This window comes from Hippopotamus amphibius, chromosome 5 (genome assembly GCF_030028045.1).
Source record: "Hippopotamus amphibius kiboko isolate mHipAmp2 chromosome 5, mHipAmp2.hap2, whole genome shotgun sequence".
NCBI classification, from domain to species: Eukaryota; Metazoa; Chordata; class Mammalia; order Artiodactyla; family Hippopotamidae; genus Hippopotamus; species Hippopotamus amphibius.
This window is the reverse complement of record NC_080190.1, coordinates 171,369,048-171,391,586: the sequence shown is the minus strand read 5'-3', so window position 1 is coordinate 171,391,586 and position 22,539 is coordinate 171,369,048. Positions and strand designations below refer to the sequence as shown.

General features: G+C 48.5%; 1 protein-coding gene across 4 annotated transcripts in view; it reads left to right on the top strand.

The window, feature by feature from the left end:
- TRAPPC9 (trafficking protein particle complex subunit 9) overlaps positions 1-22,539 on the top strand; it is a 490,667-nt gene that overhangs the window by 101,750 nt on the left and 366,378 nt on the right. For all 4 annotated transcript variants that reach the window (XM_057735071.1, XM_057735068.1, XM_057735069.1 and 1 more), the window contains 5 exons: positions 6,639-6,787; positions 12,354-12,439; positions 16,879-17,005; positions 19,322-19,454; positions 22,188-22,351. In XM_057735071.1, the coding sequence (XP_057591054.1) occupies positions 6,639-6,787; positions 12,354-12,439; positions 16,879-17,005; positions 19,322-19,454; positions 22,188-22,351 (659 nt within the window). The remainder of the gene's footprint in view (positions 1-6,638; positions 6,788-12,353; positions 12,440-16,878; positions 17,006-19,321; positions 19,455-22,187; positions 22,352-22,539) is intronic.

The window sequence follows — 22,539 nt, the reverse complement described above, 5'->3', positions numbered from 1 at the left end:
GCCCCTCGTGCCCCACTCCGGCTCTGCCTCCCCGCGCCGGCGTGCCCTCTGCCCTGTCGCCTGCTCAGATATGTACCTGCTCTGCCCTCCCTGATGGGTTCAGGACTGAATTGCTGGGGGCAGGAGGGAAAGGGGAAGGGGGCTTTCTCACCTGTTCTCATCAACAAAGAAGCTTGCCCTGCAGATCCTAGTGTAGCATGAACTGGGCTCACCCCAAAGTGGTTTCATGTAATTGTGATGCAGTTACACATTTTGCTGTATTTCATAAAACATTTGAGGCAGCTCATATAAATGTTTTGTTAAAAATAAAGTCACGGGCTTCCTAGGTGGCGCAGTGGTTGAGAATCCACCTGCCAATGCAGGGGACACGGGTTCGATCCCTACTCCAGGAAGATCCCACATGCCGCGGAGCAACAAAGCCCCTGTGCCACGACTATTGAGCCTGCGCTTTAGAGCCCGTGAGCCACAGCTGTTGAGCCCATGTGCTGCAACTACTGAAGCTCATGCGCCTAGAGCCCGTGCTCTGTGACAAGAGAAGCCACGGCAATGAGGAGCCCACACACCACAAGGAAGAGTAGCCCCCACTCACCGCAACTAAAGAAAGCCCACGCACAGCAAAAAAGACCCAACACAGCCAATAAAAAAAAAAATAAAAAAAATAAAAGTCACTAGAGTGAAAGGTAAGTCAGGGTCCTACATAATGGCTGGAGCTGGGGAAAAGCATGATTCTGTTGATTATATATCAATATAACTAACAACGGGTAAAGGAGGAAATGTGATTGATTACAAGATTCTCTGTTTCATAAGCAGACACAAACCAGTCACACTGGAAAATTATACTTCTTCACAGTAAGGAGGCTTGTGGAAACCCCTCTTGTGGATTCTCTTAAAGAGAACGCATTGAATGATGTCCTCAAAAACATCCCCACACAAATCTGAAGCAGGTTTTCATGGTGGTTTTGCTTGTGGCTTTCCTCAGTGCAGACTGCAGGCTTGATGCCAGAGGGGTTGAGTACACCCAGCTCTCCCAGAGGACAGAGCAGTGTGGTCCAAACATACAGCTCTGCTGTGGACTGCATGTACGTGTCCCCCCAGAATTCATCTGCCGATGACCTAACCCCAGTGGGATTATATTCAGAGGTGGGGCCTTTGGGGGGGGTGATTAGGTTTAGATGGGGTCACAAGGGTGGGGCCCCCATGATGGGATTAGTGCCCTTATAAGGAGATGAAGGGACCAGCGCTTTTTCTCTTCTCCACACTGAGGGTGCAGTGACCATGTCTGTGAGCCAGGGGGAGGGCCCTCAGCAGCACCTGACCACGCTGGCGCCCTGATTTTGGACTTCCAGCCTCCAGACTGTAAGAAATGAGTATTTGCTGTTTAAGCTGCCCAGACCGTGGTACTGTGTTATAGCAGCCTGAGCTAAGACAGGCATGCTAATACAACACTCAGGGTTGTTCCAGCCATACAGTTGGGACTTTCTAGAGTAACTCTCTGGAATTCCTGCATGAAGATGATTTCTCATAGGTCAGCTTTTGGCAAGAATTAGGCAGCAGAGAACTCAAAGTTATGTTCTCAGGAGAAAAAAAGGATGATGATAGGTGTTCTGTGATGCTACCTCAGGGTGGCAGACCCGTAGTATTGGTGTCCAGTCAGGACCTGGAGCAGAGTAGGTGTGTGTGACTTTGTGTGGAATGGTTGTGTCCACACTGAGTGTGGGGTTGTTGCTGTCTCACACAGTCAGTGTTCCTCATCTCTCTCTGGAGAGGGCCGGCACGGTACCCATGCACCCGGCCAGCGTTTCTTCTTGGAAAACAAGTCTGGGACAGTTTTTTTTTTTTAATGCTCTGATCAAATGTTTCAAGGACCTATGCCTGGAAAACATGGATTTTATCAGTTAATTAAAAAAAAATTCAAGTCAGGCATTGCAAGTCATCCCCTGTAGCCATAGGAGGGGCTTTGAAGGCCAAAGCTCCTGAAAAATGCCCACATTTCTGAGTAAATGATCAGATTTGCTGAATAGAATTGTTAATGTGAGCTAATTTAATGTCAGTGGTGCCTCATATTTATGCTTTTGGTTTTAGAAGAGACAATGGAGCCTTTTTTCTTTTGAGGACTTCCCTTGTTTTTGACAATAAAACCATTTCATCAATTTTCAGGAAAACATTTACTTGCTCTGTGCAGCATGGGAGCGTGAACTGGGCTCACCCAAAAATTGTTTCAAGTAATCATGATGCAAGTTAATTAAAAAAAGGGCCAATATAGATCCCTATTTTAATTCTGTTCTAGAAGTCAATTAATCGGATATTTATTGAGTGCCCGAGATGTGCTTGGCTCAGTGTGAGGGCTGGGGGCTCAGTGACGGTCAGCATGCTGGCAGTCCTTGTGCCTGGAGGCTGCCGAGCCCACGTCTGTTACTCCCGTCCGGAGTTCCAGCAGAGGGAAGTTCATGTTGCTCCTCACAGAATTCACAAAAGTGGTGGTGGACAGAGAAGCCACTATGAATCGTGCAGATTGTTCACACACTAGAAGTTGTGAATCATCAAAGAAGAAACCAGGGTAGAGTTTAGATGCTGTTTACAGGAAACCAGTGGGTCTTTAATTTGGGGTGAGATGGGGGTGGGGTGGGGATGAACGGATTGTTTCTTTGATGAGCTGACCTTGAGCTCTTCAGCCTGGCAGAGAGCCAGGGTTGATGAGCCTGTTTTAATTGATGAGGATGGAAGCCCTCCAGTCGGGATGAGCTTGGAGTTGTTTGGAGTGGCCTTGGTGCTTTTAAAACTTCACCTTTTAAGTCAATTGTGTTTGAGGAAGGATTTGAGGTGTTTATTCAAAAGGGGCTTAGAGGCCTCGCTATCAGGGAAGTTTTCTTGGTTTGTGAAGCAGGGTGAGCCCAGCCTCCTGGACGCCCATCAGGCCGTGACTCTCTGACCTCACCAGGTTCACAGCCACATACCAAATCTTCTATCACACTTGGTATAATCACCAGACCCACAACCTCCTTACGAATTTCTCAAACCAGAGCTTCTTGAAGAGAGTGAGAAATGTGTGGTATCATTGTGGGGTCCAAGCGGATAGCTTTGCACTGCTGCCCTGGCTGGCATGGTGGGTCCTCTCCAGCTGTCTCCACTGTGCCCAGACTTGAATGATGGGTGACCTTCACGCTGTTCCAAAGGGGGACAGGTGTGGCCCATCTGTGCAGAGATATCCAGGAGGTTCTTAGATACATTTCCCCTGTAAATAAGGGTGAAGGATTGAAAACTAAGAAAGAAAAAGTGAGCTGTTTTTTCCTGAGTCATTCTTCTCACCAATATGTTTTATATCACTTCCCCAATTAGTGTTCCACCACTGCTTTGTGTGGTCCTAATGAGCCACAGTATACTGAGAAGTCAGATTTTAAAATGTCAACCTTTTCCAAATGGAATCCCTGAAAATAATCCTTGTTTTGGACACTTCATCCCTGGAATTCTGCTTTAGTGTTGGCAGCTTCATAGACCAAATATAATATTATTAGTTCCACAGCAGTTTACGCTAAATAAATTGTGTTTCGTTTAGGTCAGGTGCCTCAAATGATTGTTTTTCTGGGTACGTTTTATAAACAGACATTTGATGCTAGATTCTGAGTTCTGAATGAATGCCATGACTGCTTGTGAGTTACTTTTCTGGCTGACCACACCCTTAGAATTTCTCTACATATTTTAAAAACCTTTATGTGATGTGGAATTTCTGTGCTTGCGTAGATGACTCCTAGAATCACAGATGACATCTCACTTTTAGGTGGTGATGGTGGCACAGAGTGGACAGCTATTTGTGTTGCGAGAAAATGAGATCACTTTATTGATGAGTAAATGTAAAGTCTCGAGCAGACGGCACTGGTCCAGGCTCCCAGGGTGCTCACGGCATCACTGGGACCAGTGCTTTGTTTCTTTGCCCCCGTCCGGTGTTGTGATCTTTGCGCAGGGACGTGGCTCTCTGTGCCTGTAAACAAGTGTTTTAGGGAGGGAAGAGAAAGTCCTTTGTGCACCTGCTACATGTCAGGCACTATTGCAGGTGCCTGATGCATATTAACTCAGTCCTCAAAGTACCCTGCGAAGGTTTGACGGTCTCTGCTTCAGACCACTCCCCCTTCTTTGCCTGAGTTTGGAATCAGCAGAAAGAGATGTCTGTCTCAGGCGGATGGCAGCAGCTCAGGGCCGGCCAGATGCTCCCCAGCCTCTGGCACAGCTGGGTGACTGTACACTCTTTCGTGGGGTGGGCCCCATTCCGTCTGTGCAGAGAGGCGGACTGAATACATGCTCTCGGCAGGCAGGTGGGCCCCAGGAGAAGGGCCTGAGTGATGCACGTGCTAGTTCTCCTTCCAAGTTTACCACCTCCCTTAGGAGGAGTGAGGGAGGGGAAGAGCGAGGTCAGGACCATTGCCTTAAGGTTGTCCCTCCTCGTGGAAACATGGAACCAGGGAAAGCAGGTGTCTTCCTTCTGCACAGCATTATAAGGTACCTATTATTTTTCCTGTTTCATAAGTGAGAGGGTTGAGATGCAGGGAGATGAAGCCTTCTGTGCGCATTGCCCAGCTGGTAGGTCCTTCAGACTGCAGTCATGTCTGTACCTGTCGAAGGTGCTTCTCAGGAGCACACAAGTCCCCCTAGGTTGGATGTGGTGAGCGTGAGATGTATATCAGATGTGGCATCTTGGCCAGTGTGAGGACCTACCCACCCTCATCCCAGTGCAACTCAGCTGGTATTTTTTGAATATGCACAAAGGGCTGGGGTTTGCAACTGTTAGTGATAAACTTCTTAGCCTTGAATATACAGTTTTGAAAGATTTGGAAGCTGAGGTTGAAATCCAGCTTTTGGGAGTTAATTCATTCATTTATTGAGAGCTGTGCATTGAAGTATTGTACCAGTGCCGGACTAGAGATAATGAGGCCCTGGGTACCCCTGTCCTCAGAAAGCTCACAGCTGAACTGAAACAGAAAACACAGTGATTCTGATCCTGAATGAGAAAAGCATACGGAAGAGATTTGCGAAGGCAAGGGAGTCAGAGCAAGTGTGCAAGACAGAATCCTTGGTTTGAAAAGCTGTGGTGTGTAAGCACCGTCTGCTGCCTTGTTTCCGTTGTGGAAATAGGTGAGAATCAATGTGTGTGACCCTCACTCTCCCGGGGCTGGACTCAGAGTGCTGTCAGTGATGGCTGGGTGTGGTGGGGTTGCTTGTGTGTAGGACAGGGTTGCACTAGAAGGCTGAGAGTCCTCCTAGCTGAGAAAGGTGTGATTTTGTGGGTTCTGGGAGGGGGTCTCCATAGCTTATATATACATAGTCACTGTAGGTTAGCCTGTGCTGTGGAGGAAAATTATTCCTAAAATCTCAGAAAAGTTAGCCCTCACTGCAACCCAGGTTTACGTCTCACTCACACGGAGTCTGATGCAGATTGGGCAGTTCGTTTCCCAGGGCGGCCAACCTCCCTGAGGTTACTCAGCGATCCAGGCCGCGTCCATCTGCTCCAGGTTGGGCGGAGGCAGGGAGAGGGCTGCAGGCCGGCGCACCGCTTCAAGTGCCGTGTCTCAGAGGGATGTGCGCTGCTTTCCCTCGTGACCCTCTGGCCTCCCCTTCTGCAGGGGGGCTGCGGGTGGGCAGGGAGGAGCAGTAAGTGTCCTGCCATCCTTCCAGCCCTTCCCTCCACCCCTTCCCTTCGGTCTCAGGCCTCAGGACATCCCAGATCCTGACCCCTGTCTTGCCCAGCTGCTCCCAAGGGAGGTCACAGGTGCTGTGGTTGAAAGGTGTACTGTTTCCTGCTGCCACTGGTTTCCAGCTTTGGGTTTTGGTCAGTACACCTCGTCTCTCCTGTGTCGATTTCCTCATCGATAACGTGGAGGTGAAGGTAATAGCAACCCAGCCAGGAAGGCAGATGTGAGGTTTCGTTGGGATGATGCATGTGAAGCGGTGAGAGCAGTGCCTGAAGGTGCTCATAGACCTTCAGTCTAGGCTGGCTGATCGATTTGAGCGTGGGTAGTGATTAGCAGACCCCACGGCTGGGAAAGCAATTTAATAAGATACAGACTGTGCAGGTGGGGAATCAGTTGTTCACATAAATACAGCCGACAGTGCTGCCGCCCTTCACTTGTGGTACCTCTGGGTCGTACGGGTCAAGGTCTTCACTTCTGTTTGCCTGTGGGCCTGCCCATCAGGAAGGAGGGAGGCAGAGGAGGGAACCAACTTCTGCTGAGCGGTGGGCGTGGTACCCAGAGTGCCTCGTTGAATCTTCACAGTGGTTCTGAGAGGCGGGCCGCGTATCTGCATCTTGTAGACCAGGAGCCGGAGTGTAGGGAAGGCGGGGCCCGGGCCCACAGGCGTGCAGCTGGCAGGTGCTGCAGGCCAGGCTTCCACTGGCCCTCTGGCCCCAGGGGAGCAGCCCAGGGGCTCGGCTGCTGCCCGGCCATGGACGTCTTCCCTCCCTGGGATGGTCTGCAGGGGTCGCGTGCAGCCTTCTTCTGCTTGGTCCTATGAAACGGAGCGCTTTTCCTCCCCTCAGTTTACCTGCTGTTAAGTGTATTGTCTTTCTGACACCTGATGTTTGGTCGTATTTACGCTGAAACCTAGCTAACAAGGCAGCTGAAGTACTTTTGTTCCCTTTGAAACTATAGGCGTGTGAAGCTGTTGAACCTTCCTGCCAGCCTCCGGCCACAGAAAATGAAAAGCTTGCTGGGCCAGAGCGTGTCGACCAAGAGCCCCTTCATCTACTCGCCGATCGTCGCACACAGCCGCGGGGGGGAAGAGCGGAACAGGAAGACAGGTGGGCCATCCCCCGGGCCTCCGGCTGCGCCCCGCTGCCGCCGGCCCCCGGGGGCTTTCTGGACTTTGCGCCGTGAGACTTGACCGCGGTTCACGCCTGTGTGTGCGTACACAGCCTTGTACAGATCTGTTCGACGCTCTGTGCTCGGCAGGCCATTGCCCACAGACCTGGCTTTTTAATATCTGTTTCATGAAAGGCGGTTTTGTGGAAGTTTTAGAAAGTAGGAGACCTTTGTTATCTGAGACTTAACATAAATTACAGAAGAGAGGTACTTGGAGATCAGCGTGATTTTCCGTGGCCTGGAGTGACTTCTGAGTCATTGAAGGAGGTTAAAGGTTGACTTATGTTCAGGGTTGACTAGGGCGTAAGGACATGGTTTCATTTTCCCTGAACGCTGGCAGCGCTCGTTTTGGATTGTGCTAATGATCGGCACTTCTGCGATGCCCGGTGGCTCAGCGGGGAGAGATGGCCTCGTGTCCCGGGAGGGAGGGACTGGGAGGGAGCTCTCACGCCTGGGAATCTCCAGTGTGCTTCCCGCGCGCTCCGCTCCTGGCTGCCTCCTGGCCTGCAGCCACTCCTCTCCTTCCGCACCCCAGGGCTCCCTCACCCCACGGTCCCTCCCGAAGCCTGGCCGTGCCGCAGGCCTCATTCCTCACCGGCGTCCCCCTCCTCAGGCCCCTCACATTTTGAGGTTGAGATCGTGGTGCCTGCGAGTCGCGGCGACAGAGCTAAAGGGCTGAGAGGCTCGTCTCTGGTTGGTAATTGCTGATTCCGTCCGGGGCGTTCCAGCAGAAGACCTGTGAAGCTTTTTGCAATTCAGTGCTTGCTTCTCCTTCTGTCTTCTTTTTCCTCCTTTAATTTCTATACCCCCGATGTAGGAGAGGGCATCCTGATGTCACGAGGCCCTTCTTCCCAGGATGCGCGTGTCCCGCTGCAGCCCGCAGCTGGACGCGGCTCTCCAGACAGCGCTGTCTGCCTTCCCGCTCACCTCCCTCCCTGCCACCCCTGTTCCTCGGCTCCAGACACACGGCCGCTTTCTCTTCTTGGGACATGCTGTCTCGTTCCCGTCTCAGGGCCTGCTTGCAGCACCTCCACCTGGAGCTCACCCCGTGCCCACCCTGCTCACTCTGCGGGCCCCACTCAGAGAGGCCGCCTCCGACCTGCACCTCACAGGGGCTCCTCCCCCCCTCCCCTCACTGCCCGCTGCTCTTCACGGCACTTAGACGCGACCCTCTGTTCATGTTCCTCTCCTCCCTGTCTCGCTGCTGCTAGAACAGTGTGGGGTGGATGAAGGAGTGGGGTGGATGGTGTGACCCCACTTTACAGACAAGGAAGCTGAGATTCAAGACGTGTAACTGACTCCACAGAGAGCCTTTGCCCTGTACGGTGGAGCTCAAGGCCAAGGCTGATGCACACCCCATGACCTCGGTGGAGGTGCCTTACGTTCACACCAGCACTAGAGTTTCTTGGCATCTGTAAGGATCTCATAAAAAACCTCATTCACAGGTACCAAACCATCTGAACACCTTGAAAATAGAGTGTTTCTAAGAGATACAGTTGTTTCCTGAGATAGAGGGCGTAATGAGGGTAGGGGTGTTGAAAAGACCCTGTGCTTTCTGGTAATGCTCACCATTTCTGTGATTCAAGTTGTGCTTTATAAAATGTATCACATTTTAGCTTATCTAGCTTTCCTAGTATTTTCAGAGGAAGAAATTTTTACCTCCCTTTAACAGATGAAGAAACAAACTCAGAGAGATGATGAACTCCCAACTTTTCAGACCGAGTGTACAGTTCCAACGAGTGCCCTCTAGCTTTCCCTAACGTGTGCAGCACGCCTGGCCTGGGCCTCGATTAGTGATAACACACAGCCCCTGCCTCCCCCAGCCTCCAGGTCAGCTTAGGCAGCAAGGCAGTAATGCACGAGAAGTTGAATATCCTAGGACTGCCGCCAGCAGCACCTGGAACTCACCTGTTGCATCTGGAGAACTCATGTGCATCGGATGAGGTGGGAGGAGGGGCATCTGAGACTCGGGAAGGCCTCCTGGAGGCTCAGGAAGCAGAGCTGTCTCTGAGGAGCAGGTGGGCTTCTAAGGTGTGGCTTGGAGGGCTCTAGTTAAAATCAGAAAACAAAGGAATAAAAATGGGGCACTGTCCTTAAAATAATAGCACCTGATTGTAAATTCTGGTAAATTTCTGAAACCACGAGCCCTAAGTGTATAGTACACGACAGCCTCTGTGTGCGTGCACGTGTGTGTCTCTAGGTCTAGTCGTTCACCGGTTCCTTCTCTCATCTGGCTGCTCTTTTTGGGTCTTGTTAGGGTTCATGATAAGCTTTCTCCCCTAAAGAACATTTTAGGAAACTTTTACCCACTTTGTTTAGAGAAACCTCCAGAGGCAGTTTTTGGGGGACTGAAGGTGTGAGACTCCTTCTCAGGACCAGCTGTGTGATTTGTGGGACCCTGTGCAGAATGAAAATGTGGGGCCCCCTTGTTCAGAAATTATGAAGACTTTGGAGACAGAGACAGCATTAAACAGAATGTGGGGGCCCCCTGAGCCTGGTGCCGTGTGGCTGCAGGGTCACCTCCCATGAAGCTGGCCTTTCCTCTTTATTTTTTTCCTATCTAATCTTTAGAAGTAGCTGAGGCTTCCTTTTATGAACAGAATACTCTGCATTTGCTACAAAGGGCTTCCACCTTATCTAGTAATTCTTTTTTTTTATCTTTAATTTTCTATATTTGGGGGGAGGTAATAAAGCAATATAAATCATCAGATTCAGCCTCATAGAGCAAACACACTCAGGTCAAAGTTCTTTAACCCTTCTTTTCCCAGCCAGTGATTCTTATAACTGTGTGTCATATTCCCAGTTTACAGATAAGAAAATTAAGACTGAGTGAATATAAATTCCTGCCCTAAGTCAGGTAGCTAGTAAGTGGCAGAGCTCAGGCTGTGTCCACAGCTTATGACTCAAAGCCCAGGGACTTTTTCCTTTAAATACGGCTTTTCATGATAGCGAGAAGCACATGTTTATCTGGGCTGAGGATAAATTCAGTGGATGGTGCAAGATTTTTTCTGGGATAAAACAGAAACTTCAGCCAAAATGCTTGTTATTTGTTGAAGGCCCATGGGTAGGAAAATGTAATTTATATTCTGTGGCTTCTAATATCTTTTTGGTAGTAGACTCATCAGCGAGTACCTGCCTGGAGGTTTGAAGAATCACGTCTTTAACCTAGAATCCCAATCTCTATAAATGAATCTTTGTGTATAATTGGGGGAGTTATCACAGCAAGGGGCACAGAATATTAGAGAAGAAACCCTCGAGGGCAGTTCCTGAGACCGTTTCCACGCTAACTTGGAATCGTTTACCAGTCTTTCTGTCTGCTAGCATCGCTGTCATCTGAGTTAAACTCCACGCCGAGGTGATGGCTGCACACGTCCTGAGCGTGAGCCCAGTGAGGTGTAGGGCTTTATGTGATTTGTGCTAGGACGTGGTGGTGGGGCCAGGCTTCGTGCTGAGATCGATGTCTGCCCCGGAGGAGGTGTGGTAGCCTGGACAGGCGAGAGCTGTCAGTTAGATGGCCTTGGGCTGCCGCCTGGCCCCCCTGGGCTGCAGTTGCGCTGTCTACAGAGAGGGGGCGCCAGAAGCTCACTGGGAGGGTTCTTCTGAGGGTCAAGTGAGATCATGTTCCTAAAGGACCCAGTGGCTGTTCTCAGAAAGCCCTGAGCAGCCTTGCGTGCGCTGTCCAAGGTGCTGGGAATGCAGTGAGAAATCAGGAGTGCCACCTGCCAGGTGGGTCCAGCCAACATGCTGGAAAGAGATGAGCTTGTCAACAGAAGCCAGCAAAAGAAGCCGTTTGTCCACGGCTAAGAACACACATGGGGCTGTGCACCACAGAGTGGGGAGGGCCTCATACAGAGGGGTGTTTAATAGCCTTCAGTGTTGTCCCTTCCTGAGGTTCCTGGGACAGAATATCAAGGAAGGGGCCCCACTGTGTGCTTTGACACAGTAAGGCTTGGGAAGATGATCTCCTCTCAGACGTAAATAACTGTTCCTGTAATCAGGGATTTATCTTAGGTTTACTGTTAGTGACTAGGACTGTGCAAGTATGAACAACTCCTTCAGAAGCCCAGGAAAATGACTTTTAAAATGATGGTTATTTGACCGTGACAGAGAACACAAACCGTTCCTTTGCTATCAGGCATAGCAAGCTGTTAAAACAAATGACATTTTCATTGGGCATGAGGAAGGGCTGGGGTGCTGGCCGCCAAGGCAGTGATGGGCTCAGTGATGCTGCTGAAGGCGGGGGTGGGAGCACCGTGTGCTCCAGAGAAGGCCTTCTGTGACCTCTGCCTCCCCCAGGGGTTCTCACCCCAAGGCGAGTGAGGAGAGGTGGGTTTCTGGAGCCTTCCAAGGGCTGGACGTGCCTGCTGCCCAACATGTGTTACTTGGTGCTGAAGTCCCTTCTGCTCTGCCTAATGGAGTATCTTAAAGGGAGGATAGGGCAGTGGAAGTGCGGAGGGACTGTATTAGTTTCCTGTTGCGTATAATGGATGACTTCAAATTTAGTGGCTTAAAGAACACGAATTCATTTTCTCACTGTTAGCACCATGAGTCGAGCATGTGTTTGCTGGGTCCTCTGCTCAGGGTCTTGAAGGCTGAAATCCAGGTGTCAGCTGGGGCTGTGTTCTCATCTGGAGGCTTGATCTGTTTCCAAGCTCCCTCAGGCTCTTCATCCATTCCTTGTGGTTGTATGACCGAGGTCCCTGTTCTCTTGCTGGTTGTCATCTGGGCCACACTCAGCTCATAGAGGCTGCTCTCAGGTCCTGGCCACACGGCTTCCTCCATATGCCCTCTCGTGCTTTGAGTCTTTTCACTAGGGATGGGCATGTTCCCTTCCAAGGGCTCACCTGGGTAGGCCAGCCTCTTCCAGGATAATCTCCCATTGAATAACTCAAAGGCCACTGCTTGGGGGCCTTCATCACATATGGAAACCCCTTCCCATTTGTTATATAACATAACCTAATCATCATATCCACACTTTGGGGGAGAGGATTACATGGCGGGTACGCTAGGGGTCTTGGGGGTCATCTCAAAATTCTGCCTCTCGTAGGTGTTGAACTGCAGCTGACCTGGGAGTGGTCAGAGAGGGGAAGCCACCATTTTCTGTCACAAACTTCAGGAGGGGAAAGAGGAACCACGCTATGTGCCACTTAAAACTGACCACAGTGCCATTGTCCTAAGTACCAGCCTCTGGGCCTGCAGAGGCCTGTGTGATGTATGGCTCTACACCAAGAACAGTGCTGTCTGGATTGATTCCAGTTTCATGAAGCTGTGTTTGGCACTGAGGGAGAGAAACATCAGTCACAAGGCATCCAAGTGGCAGTGATGACGTGCTTTGCTTTGGGGAAAGCTAGCAATAAAATAGCTTTAAACTGTGTATCTCAAGATGACCATAATGTCCACTGCTTCATTGGGAAAATAAATTGCCAGAGGAATAATCTGAAACCACGTGAAACATGCAAAAACACCAGCTAATACATGGATTCTTTTGGGTGTATGTATTTCTAGATTTCCAGTGGGTTCAAGGAGATGTATGTGAAGTTCAGCTGATGGTGTATAACCCAATGCCATTTGAACTCCGAGTTGAAAACATGGTATGTATCATGAATCATTTGACCCTTTTGGGCTAAATGTCAATTTACCATTAAAATAAGTTTTTTACTTAGTATTTGAGGCATACTGCCTGTAATATATCTGTTTTTAATATTTGTTTTCCCAAAGATTATAATCTTCGTGAGCGAAGACCACGTCTTGACATTCCCATGTCTTTAGTGCTTGGTACTCAGTAGATGTGTGAGTCAGTGAACAAAAACATCTTGGATTTGAACACACACAGAGCTTAGTTGATTGCATATAAGGTTTGAAATAATCATATTGAAATTTACATGAGATTAGTGAGGTTACAAAGTCTATATTGTGCCCACCACTCAATGTCACTGTTACTTTACTGCTAAAGATGATAAGATGATCAAGGCCTAAGGGAATAAAAAACTAAAAATAGGACTTCCTAGGTGGCGCAGTGGTTAAGAATCTGCCTGCCAGTGCAGGGGACATGGGTTCGAGCCCTGCTCTGGGAAGATTCCACATGCCACGGAGCAGCTAAGCCTGTGCGCCGCAACTATAGAGCCTGTGCTCTAGAGCCTGTGAGCCACAACTATTGAGCCCATGTGCTGCAACTATTGATGCCCACATACCTAGAGCCCGTGTTCCACAACAAGAGAAGCCACTGCAATGAGGAGCCTGTGCACCGCAATGAAGAGCAGCCCCCACTTGCAGCAACTAGAGAAAGCCCGTGTGCAGCAATGAAGACCCAATGCAGCCAATAAATAAATAAAATAAATTAAAAAAAGTTATTAAAAAAAAACTAAAAATAGAACTACCATATGATCCAGTAATCCTGCTACTGGGCATATACCCAGAGAAAACCATAATCCAAAAAGAAACATGTACCACAGTGTTCATTGCAGCACTATTTACAATAGCCAGGACATGGAAGCAACCTGAATGCCCATCAGCAGATGAATGGATAAAGAAGATGTGGCACATATATACAGTGGAATATTACTCAGCCATGAAAAGGAACGAAATTGGGTTATTTGTAATGAGGTGGATGGACCTAGAGTCTGTCATACAGAGTGAAGTAAGCCAGAAATAGAAAAACAAATAGTGTATGCTAACTCATATATACGGAATCTAAAAAAATGGTACTGATGAACCCAGTGACAGGGCAAGAATAAAGATGCAGATGCAGAGAATGGACTGGAGGACACAGGGTTGGGAGGGGGGGTGAAGGGGAAGCTGGGACGAAGTGAGAGAGTAGCATAGACATATATATACTACCAACTGTAAAATAGATAGCTAGTGGGAAGTTGCTGTATAACAAAGGGAGATCAACTTGAGGTTGGGTGATGCCTTAGAGGGCCAGGATAGGGAGGGTGGAAGGGAGTCGCGGGAGGGAGGGGATATGGGGATATATGTATAAACACAGCTGATTCACTTTGGTGTACCTCAAAAACTGGTACAAGAGTGTAAAGCAATTATATTCCAATAAAGAGCTTTAAAAAGAAAAGGCCTAAGGGAAGAGGGAGCTCTTTATTTACAAGAGAATAAATGACTGCCCTGCTAATACGAGGTTTCCCTCAGGTTTGAAATCGATGTTCTGTTTCTGTGTTTGTGTTTGGTGTTAGAGGTTCACTTTGCAGTGGTTTCCATTGGAACTGCTCCCCTAATTCCGCAGTGAGTGGGGCTGAGATTCGTATGGCTCTCCAAGTTGGAACTAGTGTTTCCAGAGCAGAGCCCTCTACCCAGCGGGTGGATTCCAGTCCTCAAGTCTTCTTTATGCTTATTATTGTACAGAACCGCTCTGTAACTTCAGCCTTGTGTGAAGGATGGTGTGAGCTGAGTGATGCTTTCCTTTGAGGTTTTAAGACTTGTGTTCAGGGTGGGAGGTGGGCTGTCCACACAGGTGTCTTGCTCAGTGCTGGTACCACGTGTCAAGCCTGGGCCCTGCCGTGACTGTGGTCAGAGCTGTGGTGGGGTGTGTACGAGGTGCTGCAGGACCCACATGGAGAGTCAGGGGAGGCCCTGCTGAGGACACAGGGTAAGTGGAGCTCACAGGCAGACCAGTCGTTATTGAAGATGATGTTTAGGCCTCTGGCATGAGGGATGGTTTTCCCAAATCATTTGGAGCTCTTAGAAATTCAGCTGAATGTTAAGCTTACAGCCCTGAGGTCACTCCAAGAATGACCAGAATGAGGTCAACCTGTAGGACGAGCGTTCCCTCCTCCTCCTATTGCCCAAGAATGTGCCGACCTGAGGGTTCAGCTCTTGGTCGGTCCTTTTCGTGCCTTTCTGTCTCTTGGCCTAAACCTGGAATAATAGTTGTTTAGGAACGTTTTCCCCAAAGTGGTTAAAGTATCAGATGCCTGCTATTCATTCTTTCTTTCTCTCTTTTTTTTAAATTTTACTTTATTGGACGTGTTGGGTCTTTTTTTTTTTTTTGCTACGTGCGGGCTTTCTTTAGTTGCGGTGAGTGGGGGCTACTCTTCCTTGTGGTGTGCGGGCTCCTCATTGCCGTGGCTTCTCTTGTTGTGGAGCATGGGCTCTAGGTGTGTGGGCTTCAGTAGTTGCAGCACATGGGCTCAGTAGTTGTGGCTCACGGGCTCTAAAGCGCAGGCTCAATTGTTGTGGCGCACGGGCTTAGTTGCTCCGCGGCATGTGGGATCTTCCCAGAGCAGGGATCAAACCCATGTCCCCTGCCTTGGCAGGTGGATTCTCAACCACTGCACCACCTAGGAAGCCCCCTACTGTTCTTTCTTATACATATTTTTAGTCTTAAAAAATAGCTTTCATTTTTATCTGGTTAAAAAGTAATATGTGCTTTTTATCAAAAATGAGGAAGAACAAAGAGTAAAATAAAAGTTACCACTAGGAAATAGCCCACAAATCAAGTTCAGAATTAAAAAATTAAATTGTGAAATATTTCAAGCATATGAACTGTTATAGGGAATAATAAGCCCTTATATACCCACCATTCACGTGTAGCAAATGCTCATAGTTGGTCATATTTACTTTAGCTATTTTAAAAAGAAATCAAATGCCAATATATTTTGCCTGGAGACAGTAGCCATCTAATTGGTTTTTCTGCTTCCATTCTTGGCTGCTGCATCTGTTTCACACACAGTTAGATCATTTCATGCTTTTGCTCAAACTCTGGGCGCAGGTGTGCTCATTGTTATTAGAGAGGCTTTGCTTCTGGGTGCTTTCTGTAGATGGAGTTAGGAAAAGTCTGCATGCACACATAGACACGTGCTTACACACATACCTACGTACATACGTCTGCACGTGTATGTACACACATACACATGTACCCAAAGACATGCGTATACACAATTCAGATACGGCCCTCATAAATCCTGACTTCACAGCCATCCCTCCAATTCTAACCTGTCTCCGTAGGATTAGAGAGACGCCTTCCTCTGTTCCACGTCAGCGTCCTTTCCTCCAGTGTGAGAACCTGGGCTCACAGCAACATCAGCACACTTCTCGTCTGCTTCTCCTGGGGCAGATCTAAACTAGTTTCAGGACTGCTTTGACAATAGCGCTGCAGAAGACAGCTCCCCTGGGGAGAATCCAGGATTCCTCCTTCGTTTAGGTCTTCTTTAATGTATCTCAGCCATCTTCTGTAGATTTCAGCGCAGGAATCTCACGTACCACTCATTAGACTTATTCCAAGATACGGGATGTTTTTGATGTCTTGTTAATGGTATTCGTAATATTTTATTTTCTAATATGTTTTGTTTATTGCTAGATCATAGAAACGCTTTTGCTTTTTTAATGCTGACTTTGTTACTCAGCTAAATGCTCTCGTTAGTTCACGTTTCCTCGTGGGTTCCGTAGGGTTTTCCACAGATTGTGTGTGTGTGAATGATCGCCTTCGTGCTCTTTCTTTCTTCTCCTGGCTGTCGTGGACGAGGCCTCTGTCACAGTGAGGAGGAGAGGTCCTGGGTGCTGAGAGGCCCTGCCGTCGTGGGGGCAGCTCCAGAGGCAGGGAGCCTGTCTCGTCTGCTGACGAGCACAGGGCCTGGCGCTTGGTGAAAACAACTGATAATTCATGGTTGCACTGGAAGGATATTAACTGACGATCAGTTTCCGTACTTCATGCTTTTTCATTTGTAAATAAAATATTTTATTTTCTTTTTGTTTGTATTCCAACTTGGTAAAACAAAACAGAACAAATATTAAGAATATATCAAGCGGGGCTGATAGTAAGGATGGACTGTTGCTCAGCGCCAGGGGTGCTGTCGGTTCCGAGAACGTTGGATATTAATCACACTCTTAGGCAGGCTCTGCAATTCCCTGGGGACTTTTATAAGCGCCACTAATGTGTCTTTTCCTTCTGAGAGTCCCAGGGCTTTCCTGTGGGCGATACACGGTGCTCGGGGGCTGACCAGTTGCTGACAGGTTGCTGACCGGGAGTGGCTTTGGCTTTGGGGTGGGGCCGTGCTCACTGGCGTCTCTGTCGCTGCTCCAGGGGCTTCTCACAAGTGGAGTGGAGTTCGAGTCTCTCCCCGCCGCGCTCTCCCTCCCGGCTGAGTCTGGTCTGTACCCAGTGACGCTGGTTGGGGTCCCACAGACGACGGGGACGATGACTGTGAATGGTAAGGAGGTTCGGGGGGTGGGGGCTGCCACCTCCCGTGCTGCCCAGCATCTGGGTCCTCACCCATTAACAGGTCATGACGGGCAGCGCTTCTTTGGGATGTGACACAAACCGTGTCGCGTGTGCAGGGTGTGGAGGGCGCCCTCCTTACTCCCGTCTGTCTTCCCTGGATGTGCAAACACTCTCCAAGGTTCTCTCACTGCAGTTAAGCCCCCACCCCCCGAGCCCACGATTTCCCTTCTCTGTGGCCTCATCTGCTGTCTCTCCTCCGAGCAGACCTCTTCAGACATGCTGAATCCACTCTCCCACCTCTGTGTTAGTTCTCTAACCCACTGCGTCCCGGGTTTAGCCATCACTTCACCAACCCTGCTGTTACCAAGGCCACTGGCATTGTTTTCCCAGCGAAATCCGGTGCTTAAGGTGTTTCAGTTTTTGTCCAGCTTCACTGCCTGGTGGCCTTTGGCACCGCTCCCCACCTCCTTCCTGGGTAAAGGGTGTTGTAGGCAGTGCTGAGATAGGCCCAAGCTTATGAGAGGTGGGGGAGGGGTGACCCAGAAGGGGAGGGAGATGGGGCAGGACTTCTGACACGTGACCCTGAGGTTTGGAGGTGAACTAGGAGTTATCTGAATGAGTGGGCGAGGAGTAGGGGGGATCCAGGCAGGAGGAACTTCTGGTTCAGGCTCTTACTTACCAGGTGGTAAGAGAGAACAGGCTGCAGAGGGAGCTGGCCTGAGGGGTGTGTGGGGGAAGGGCTCAGAATAACTGGTCCAAGGCAGAGGGGCGTGGTGACGAGGCTGGGAAGGCAGACAGAGGGGTCGACCCAGAGGGCCTCATAAACCTTCCTGAGGGTGGTGCCGGCTGCTGTGTTATTTGAAGAGAGAAGAAAGATGGTCTGACGGCTGGTTCAGAGCTGCTCCAGACTGCTGTGTGGAAATGGGCTGGAGGCCGGCAGGACTGGAGGCAGGAAGTCCCAACCGTAGTTCCAGGGAGAAGATGGCAGATGTCGGACCCCAGCTGTGGGTGGCAGAGAGCCAAGGACACAGATGAGAGAGGAAGTAGCCAGGACCGAAAGGCTTGATTCAGAGCGACACACAGCCCAGGACCAGTACGTCCACGGATGAGTAGCCAGCCCTCGGGGACAGAGATCCCTGGGACAGACTGGTTGGTGTCCGTTGTTTGGGGAGCCTTATGTGTGAAGTGTCACTGGATGTAACAGAGCATTGTCATCAGGTTTTCAGTTTATTTGCAGTCATCTTCAGCAATGGGCAAGAAAAGGAAAATGACTGATTTTAATTAAGAAATTGGAAACAAAGTTTCTTAGCAGCCAAAGGCACATCCTGTCTGGTTTCATAGAAAAACAGTATGAGGGGGCATTGCGCCAGATGTGGGTTTCTGGGGAGGAAAATGTTTGCAAGTTAAATTAAAGGTGTCTTTGAAGGAACACTCTTTAAAAAGAAGGAAATGTGGGTACTGTGAATTGGAGTTACTTTAAGTTGAGGGGCCAGTTGGAAACTGTAGGAGGTAAAGGGGCGCATTGGTGAGGCTGTATCGGGGCCTGTTTGTATCAGGGCCCCTGGCTGTGTCAGGTACCAGCTTGCTTCTTGTTGAGTGTGTGGCCGTTTAATATGAATGCAGAAAAGTTGTCACCCTAGGCATTTAGCCATCGAGTATTATTTGATGTTGTTATACAGGGAATGTTGTTTATAATAATTATCTCAAAATTTCAAAAGCCACTTTAAAGCTTTGCTTAAACAACTTCAAGTGCTTATCTAACCCATGGAGGGTTTTTTTTTTTCATGGAAATTTTGCTAATCTTAAATTATAGTACTCGTACACATCGAGCAGACTTGCCATATCATGGAACAGTTATAATAACAATTATTGACTCCTGAACTTTCATCTCTCAGCAGAAGATTTTGAGTCATTTTTCTTAAATACTTATTAAGTCTCATTATGTCCTGGAAAGGAATACAAGCTATCATTTTCATTTTGGAGATAGATAAATTTGAAAAGCAAATTAGTAAATGGATGAGACACTAATTATTAACTTGTGTGAGATTTATAGTTTATACACTGTCGCTTGGAAGCAGCCAGCCTTGTGAAGTGGGCACACAGGTGCCACTCGCACCTCCGGCGAGGAAACTGAGGTCTTGGGGTTCAGTGCGGGAGCTGTGGGTGAGCCCGGCAGGCGATGGGGCCTGCATCTCAGCTCAGGTCAGAAAGGGACCCTGCGCTCCTGTCACCCCTGGGGCTTCCTTGAGGTGTGAGTGTCTCACGAACCCTTTCCAGGTGGTGAAGCTTTGCCTTTTGTCCCCAGGCTACCACACCACGGTCTTTGGTGTCTTTAGCGACTGTTTGCTGGACAGCCTCCCGGGAATGAAGACCAGTGGCTCCACAGTGGAAGTCATCCCTGCTCTGCCCAGACTGCAGATCAGCACCTCTCTGCCCAGGTAGAGCCCACGTGGTGCTGGGTCTGCTCGCTGACAAAGGGGCACCTGGGAAGTGCTGTTCAGCACTTGTCCAGGGGCTCCAAGTGTCTGGGTTAACCTGGGACCCTTACGACCAGAACATTGTTGGTTATCAAGGTAGCCAATAGGCCGTGCTCTGCTTGCAGCAAACTGGAACGAGGTTGAAGTGTTTCTTACCAAGATCAGAGCAAAATGTGAAATTAACCTTTGGAATCAAAATTTTTGTGAGAAACAGTTGAGGTTTTAGAGAATTTAAGAAAAAGTCTTATCTTCTAAAAAAATAGTGTTTTTTTTCTCTCTCTCTCTCTAGCAGTATCAGAAGGCATAAAGAAGAAACGGAAGTGTCAGAGAGAATTACTATTAATGCTTTCTGGTGTTTCCTTCCATTGTTTATCCATCCATTGGAAAAAAAATATGTTGGAAGAGTGGTGATCATACTACATTTTATTTAGTATCATAGATTACCTTTTGCAAAAACATATAACATAAGCTAAAAAGTTTCTATTTTGATTGCTTAATAAAGTACATCATAAAGATATCTCAAAATCGCATCACCATTCATTTCCTTGCTTTTGGAATTTGGGATTGTCTCAGTTTTTGCTATGAATAATGCTTTAATATTTATCCTTTGGGCTGTTTTTATAAAATGTATCTTGGCATTTTCTGAAATGTTTTAAAAGCTCAGTCACTTGTTTAATGGGCCCCTTTTCAGTGCCAGCCTCGTCCCGTCCTTGCTCAGGGCTCTGACGCGTGGGACGCTTTGCTTTCAGCGTCTGTGTCCGGGCCAGGCCTTTGGCCTGACTTTCTCCCTCCTTCTTTTCCCACCATCCCAGAGAGGCTGGCGTCCTCTTTGCTTGAGAGGCAGAGTAATTTGTGTCGGCTGTGTTTTATTTATTTATTTGTTTATTTTTTCAAAATTTTTAATTAATTTATTTATTGGCTGTGTTGGGTCTTCGTTGCTGTGCACGGGCTTTCTCTAGTTGCGGAAAGTGGGGGCTACTCTTTGTTGCGGTGTGCAGACTTCTCATTGCAGTGGCTTCTCTTGTTGTGGAGCGCAGGCTCTAGGTGTTTGGGCTTCAGTAGTGGTGGCACATGGACTCAATAGTTGTGGCTCGCGGGCTTTAAAGTGCAGGCTCAGCAGTTGTGGTGCACGGGCTTAGTTGCTCCGAGGCATGTGGGATCTTCCCAGACCAGGGATTGAACCCTTGTCCCCTGCATTGGCAGGCAGATTCTTAACCCCTGCGCCACCAGGGAAGTCCTCAGTTGTGTTTTAGTTTTTGCAAACACCTTGTCTGCAAATTCACATTGACTACAGACAGCTTTCTGTTGAGGACTACGTGCTAAAATGTGGGAAGAAGTCATTTATAGTGAAGACAGGAGTCCTTTTCCTTCCCTGACAGAGAAAGTTTATTTCTTGACCCATGAACAACTTTAAAGATACAAAATGCAAAGGAATTCACGATGATTCTTTATGCTGTTATTTTTGGAACGTGTGGTTTGGATGTGCTTTTTAACCCCACCTACCACACGCACCTCCCTCGTTGTTGGCTGGCTGTGCCTCCGGAGCCTTTTCTCTGTGGTCACTGGTGACCTCCTTGCCTGGAGGTGGGTTTGCTGCCTGTGGGTTGGGAAGGAGACCCCAGGGTGATGAGCACTGTGGATCGAGTGACAGTCAGGAGGGCTCAGGTAGGAGCTTCAGCCTGGGGCTGTAGTGCTGGAGCCTCAGGAAAGTGTCAGGCGCGCCTCGGGGCCTCCGGACGCTGGGCTGCACCCCCGTGTGGTCCAGGGCCCCCTCCGACCAGGGCCTGCCAGCTGCCCTGGGTCACGTCAGGAGCTGCCAGCATTGCTTGTCGACTTTACCTGTGATGTGGAGGCTACTGTACGTACTTTTCATCTCTCTTTTCCTCCAGTTCCTATGTCATCCTTGGAAGTGGTTCATTTAAGCTTTCTTCTTAGACTTATGGGTTTCCCAAGGCATTTCCGAGCATGAGACTTTTTTTCCCTTAATTCATCTTCAGTTGTCAATAACCTTGAATTCCTCAGAGAGACCCCCCTTGGTGATGGTCTGCAGCCCTTTTTATATACCGCTAGATGTGACTGCTGCTTATGTGGTCGAGGAACTCCGCACCCGTATTCGTGAGGGTTAGTGTTCCGTTTTCCCTTGTGTTGTCTTTGGCTGTGTTGTTAAGATACCACTGCCCTCATAAGATGAATTGGCAAGGTTTTGATCCTGTTTTCTGAAAGAGTTTTTGGAGGATTGGTATTAGTTCTTTTTTAAATGTTTCACAGACTTCACCCATGAAGCCGTTGGGAAATAGGCTTCTGAGAATGAGATTTAAAAAATTTTTCAAGAGAGCAGAACACTCACAGATCATTTGAATTAATTCATTGTTTCACTTTTGTCCTCACCATAATCCAGTCATTAAGTATTTTTATGCTTCACACGTGCATGAGAGAGTAAGGCCCGTGAGAGCAAGCTCATGGATGACATGTCAGTGACCCAAGGCGCGTCTGCGTGTAGGCAGCACTCAGCGTGTGGCGATTTGCCCTTGAGCTCCTGGTCGCTGGGTACTGATTCCATGTTAGAGGCGAGGCTCCCTAGTTCCTGTTTCTGAAATGCTTGTGTGGTGATGTGAATAATTCTAAAATGCCATTGGTTTTCTTTGTTTCTTTCTGTCTTTCTAAAATATGTTCTAATTATCACTGTTATTTTAGGTCTGCACATTCATTGCAACCTTCCTCTGGTGACGAAATATCTACTAACGTGTCAGTCCAGCTTTACAATGGAGAAACTCAGCACCTTGTGGTGAAACTGGAAAATATTGGGATGGAACCACTGGAGAAACTGGAAGTCACCTCAAAAATTCTCACCACCAAAGGTAGGGTTTTTAAGTAGGTTTGACCCCAGAAATGTTTATCTTTTTTATTTGCAGAAGAGACACTTTAGGTAACCAGTGTTCAGAAAGTCTAAAAATTTCTTCTGCTTTTAATTTGACGCCTCTGTGAAATTGTTGTCCTAATTATTCGTGAAGAACATGCAAAGGAAGATAGAGCACAGAACGCACCT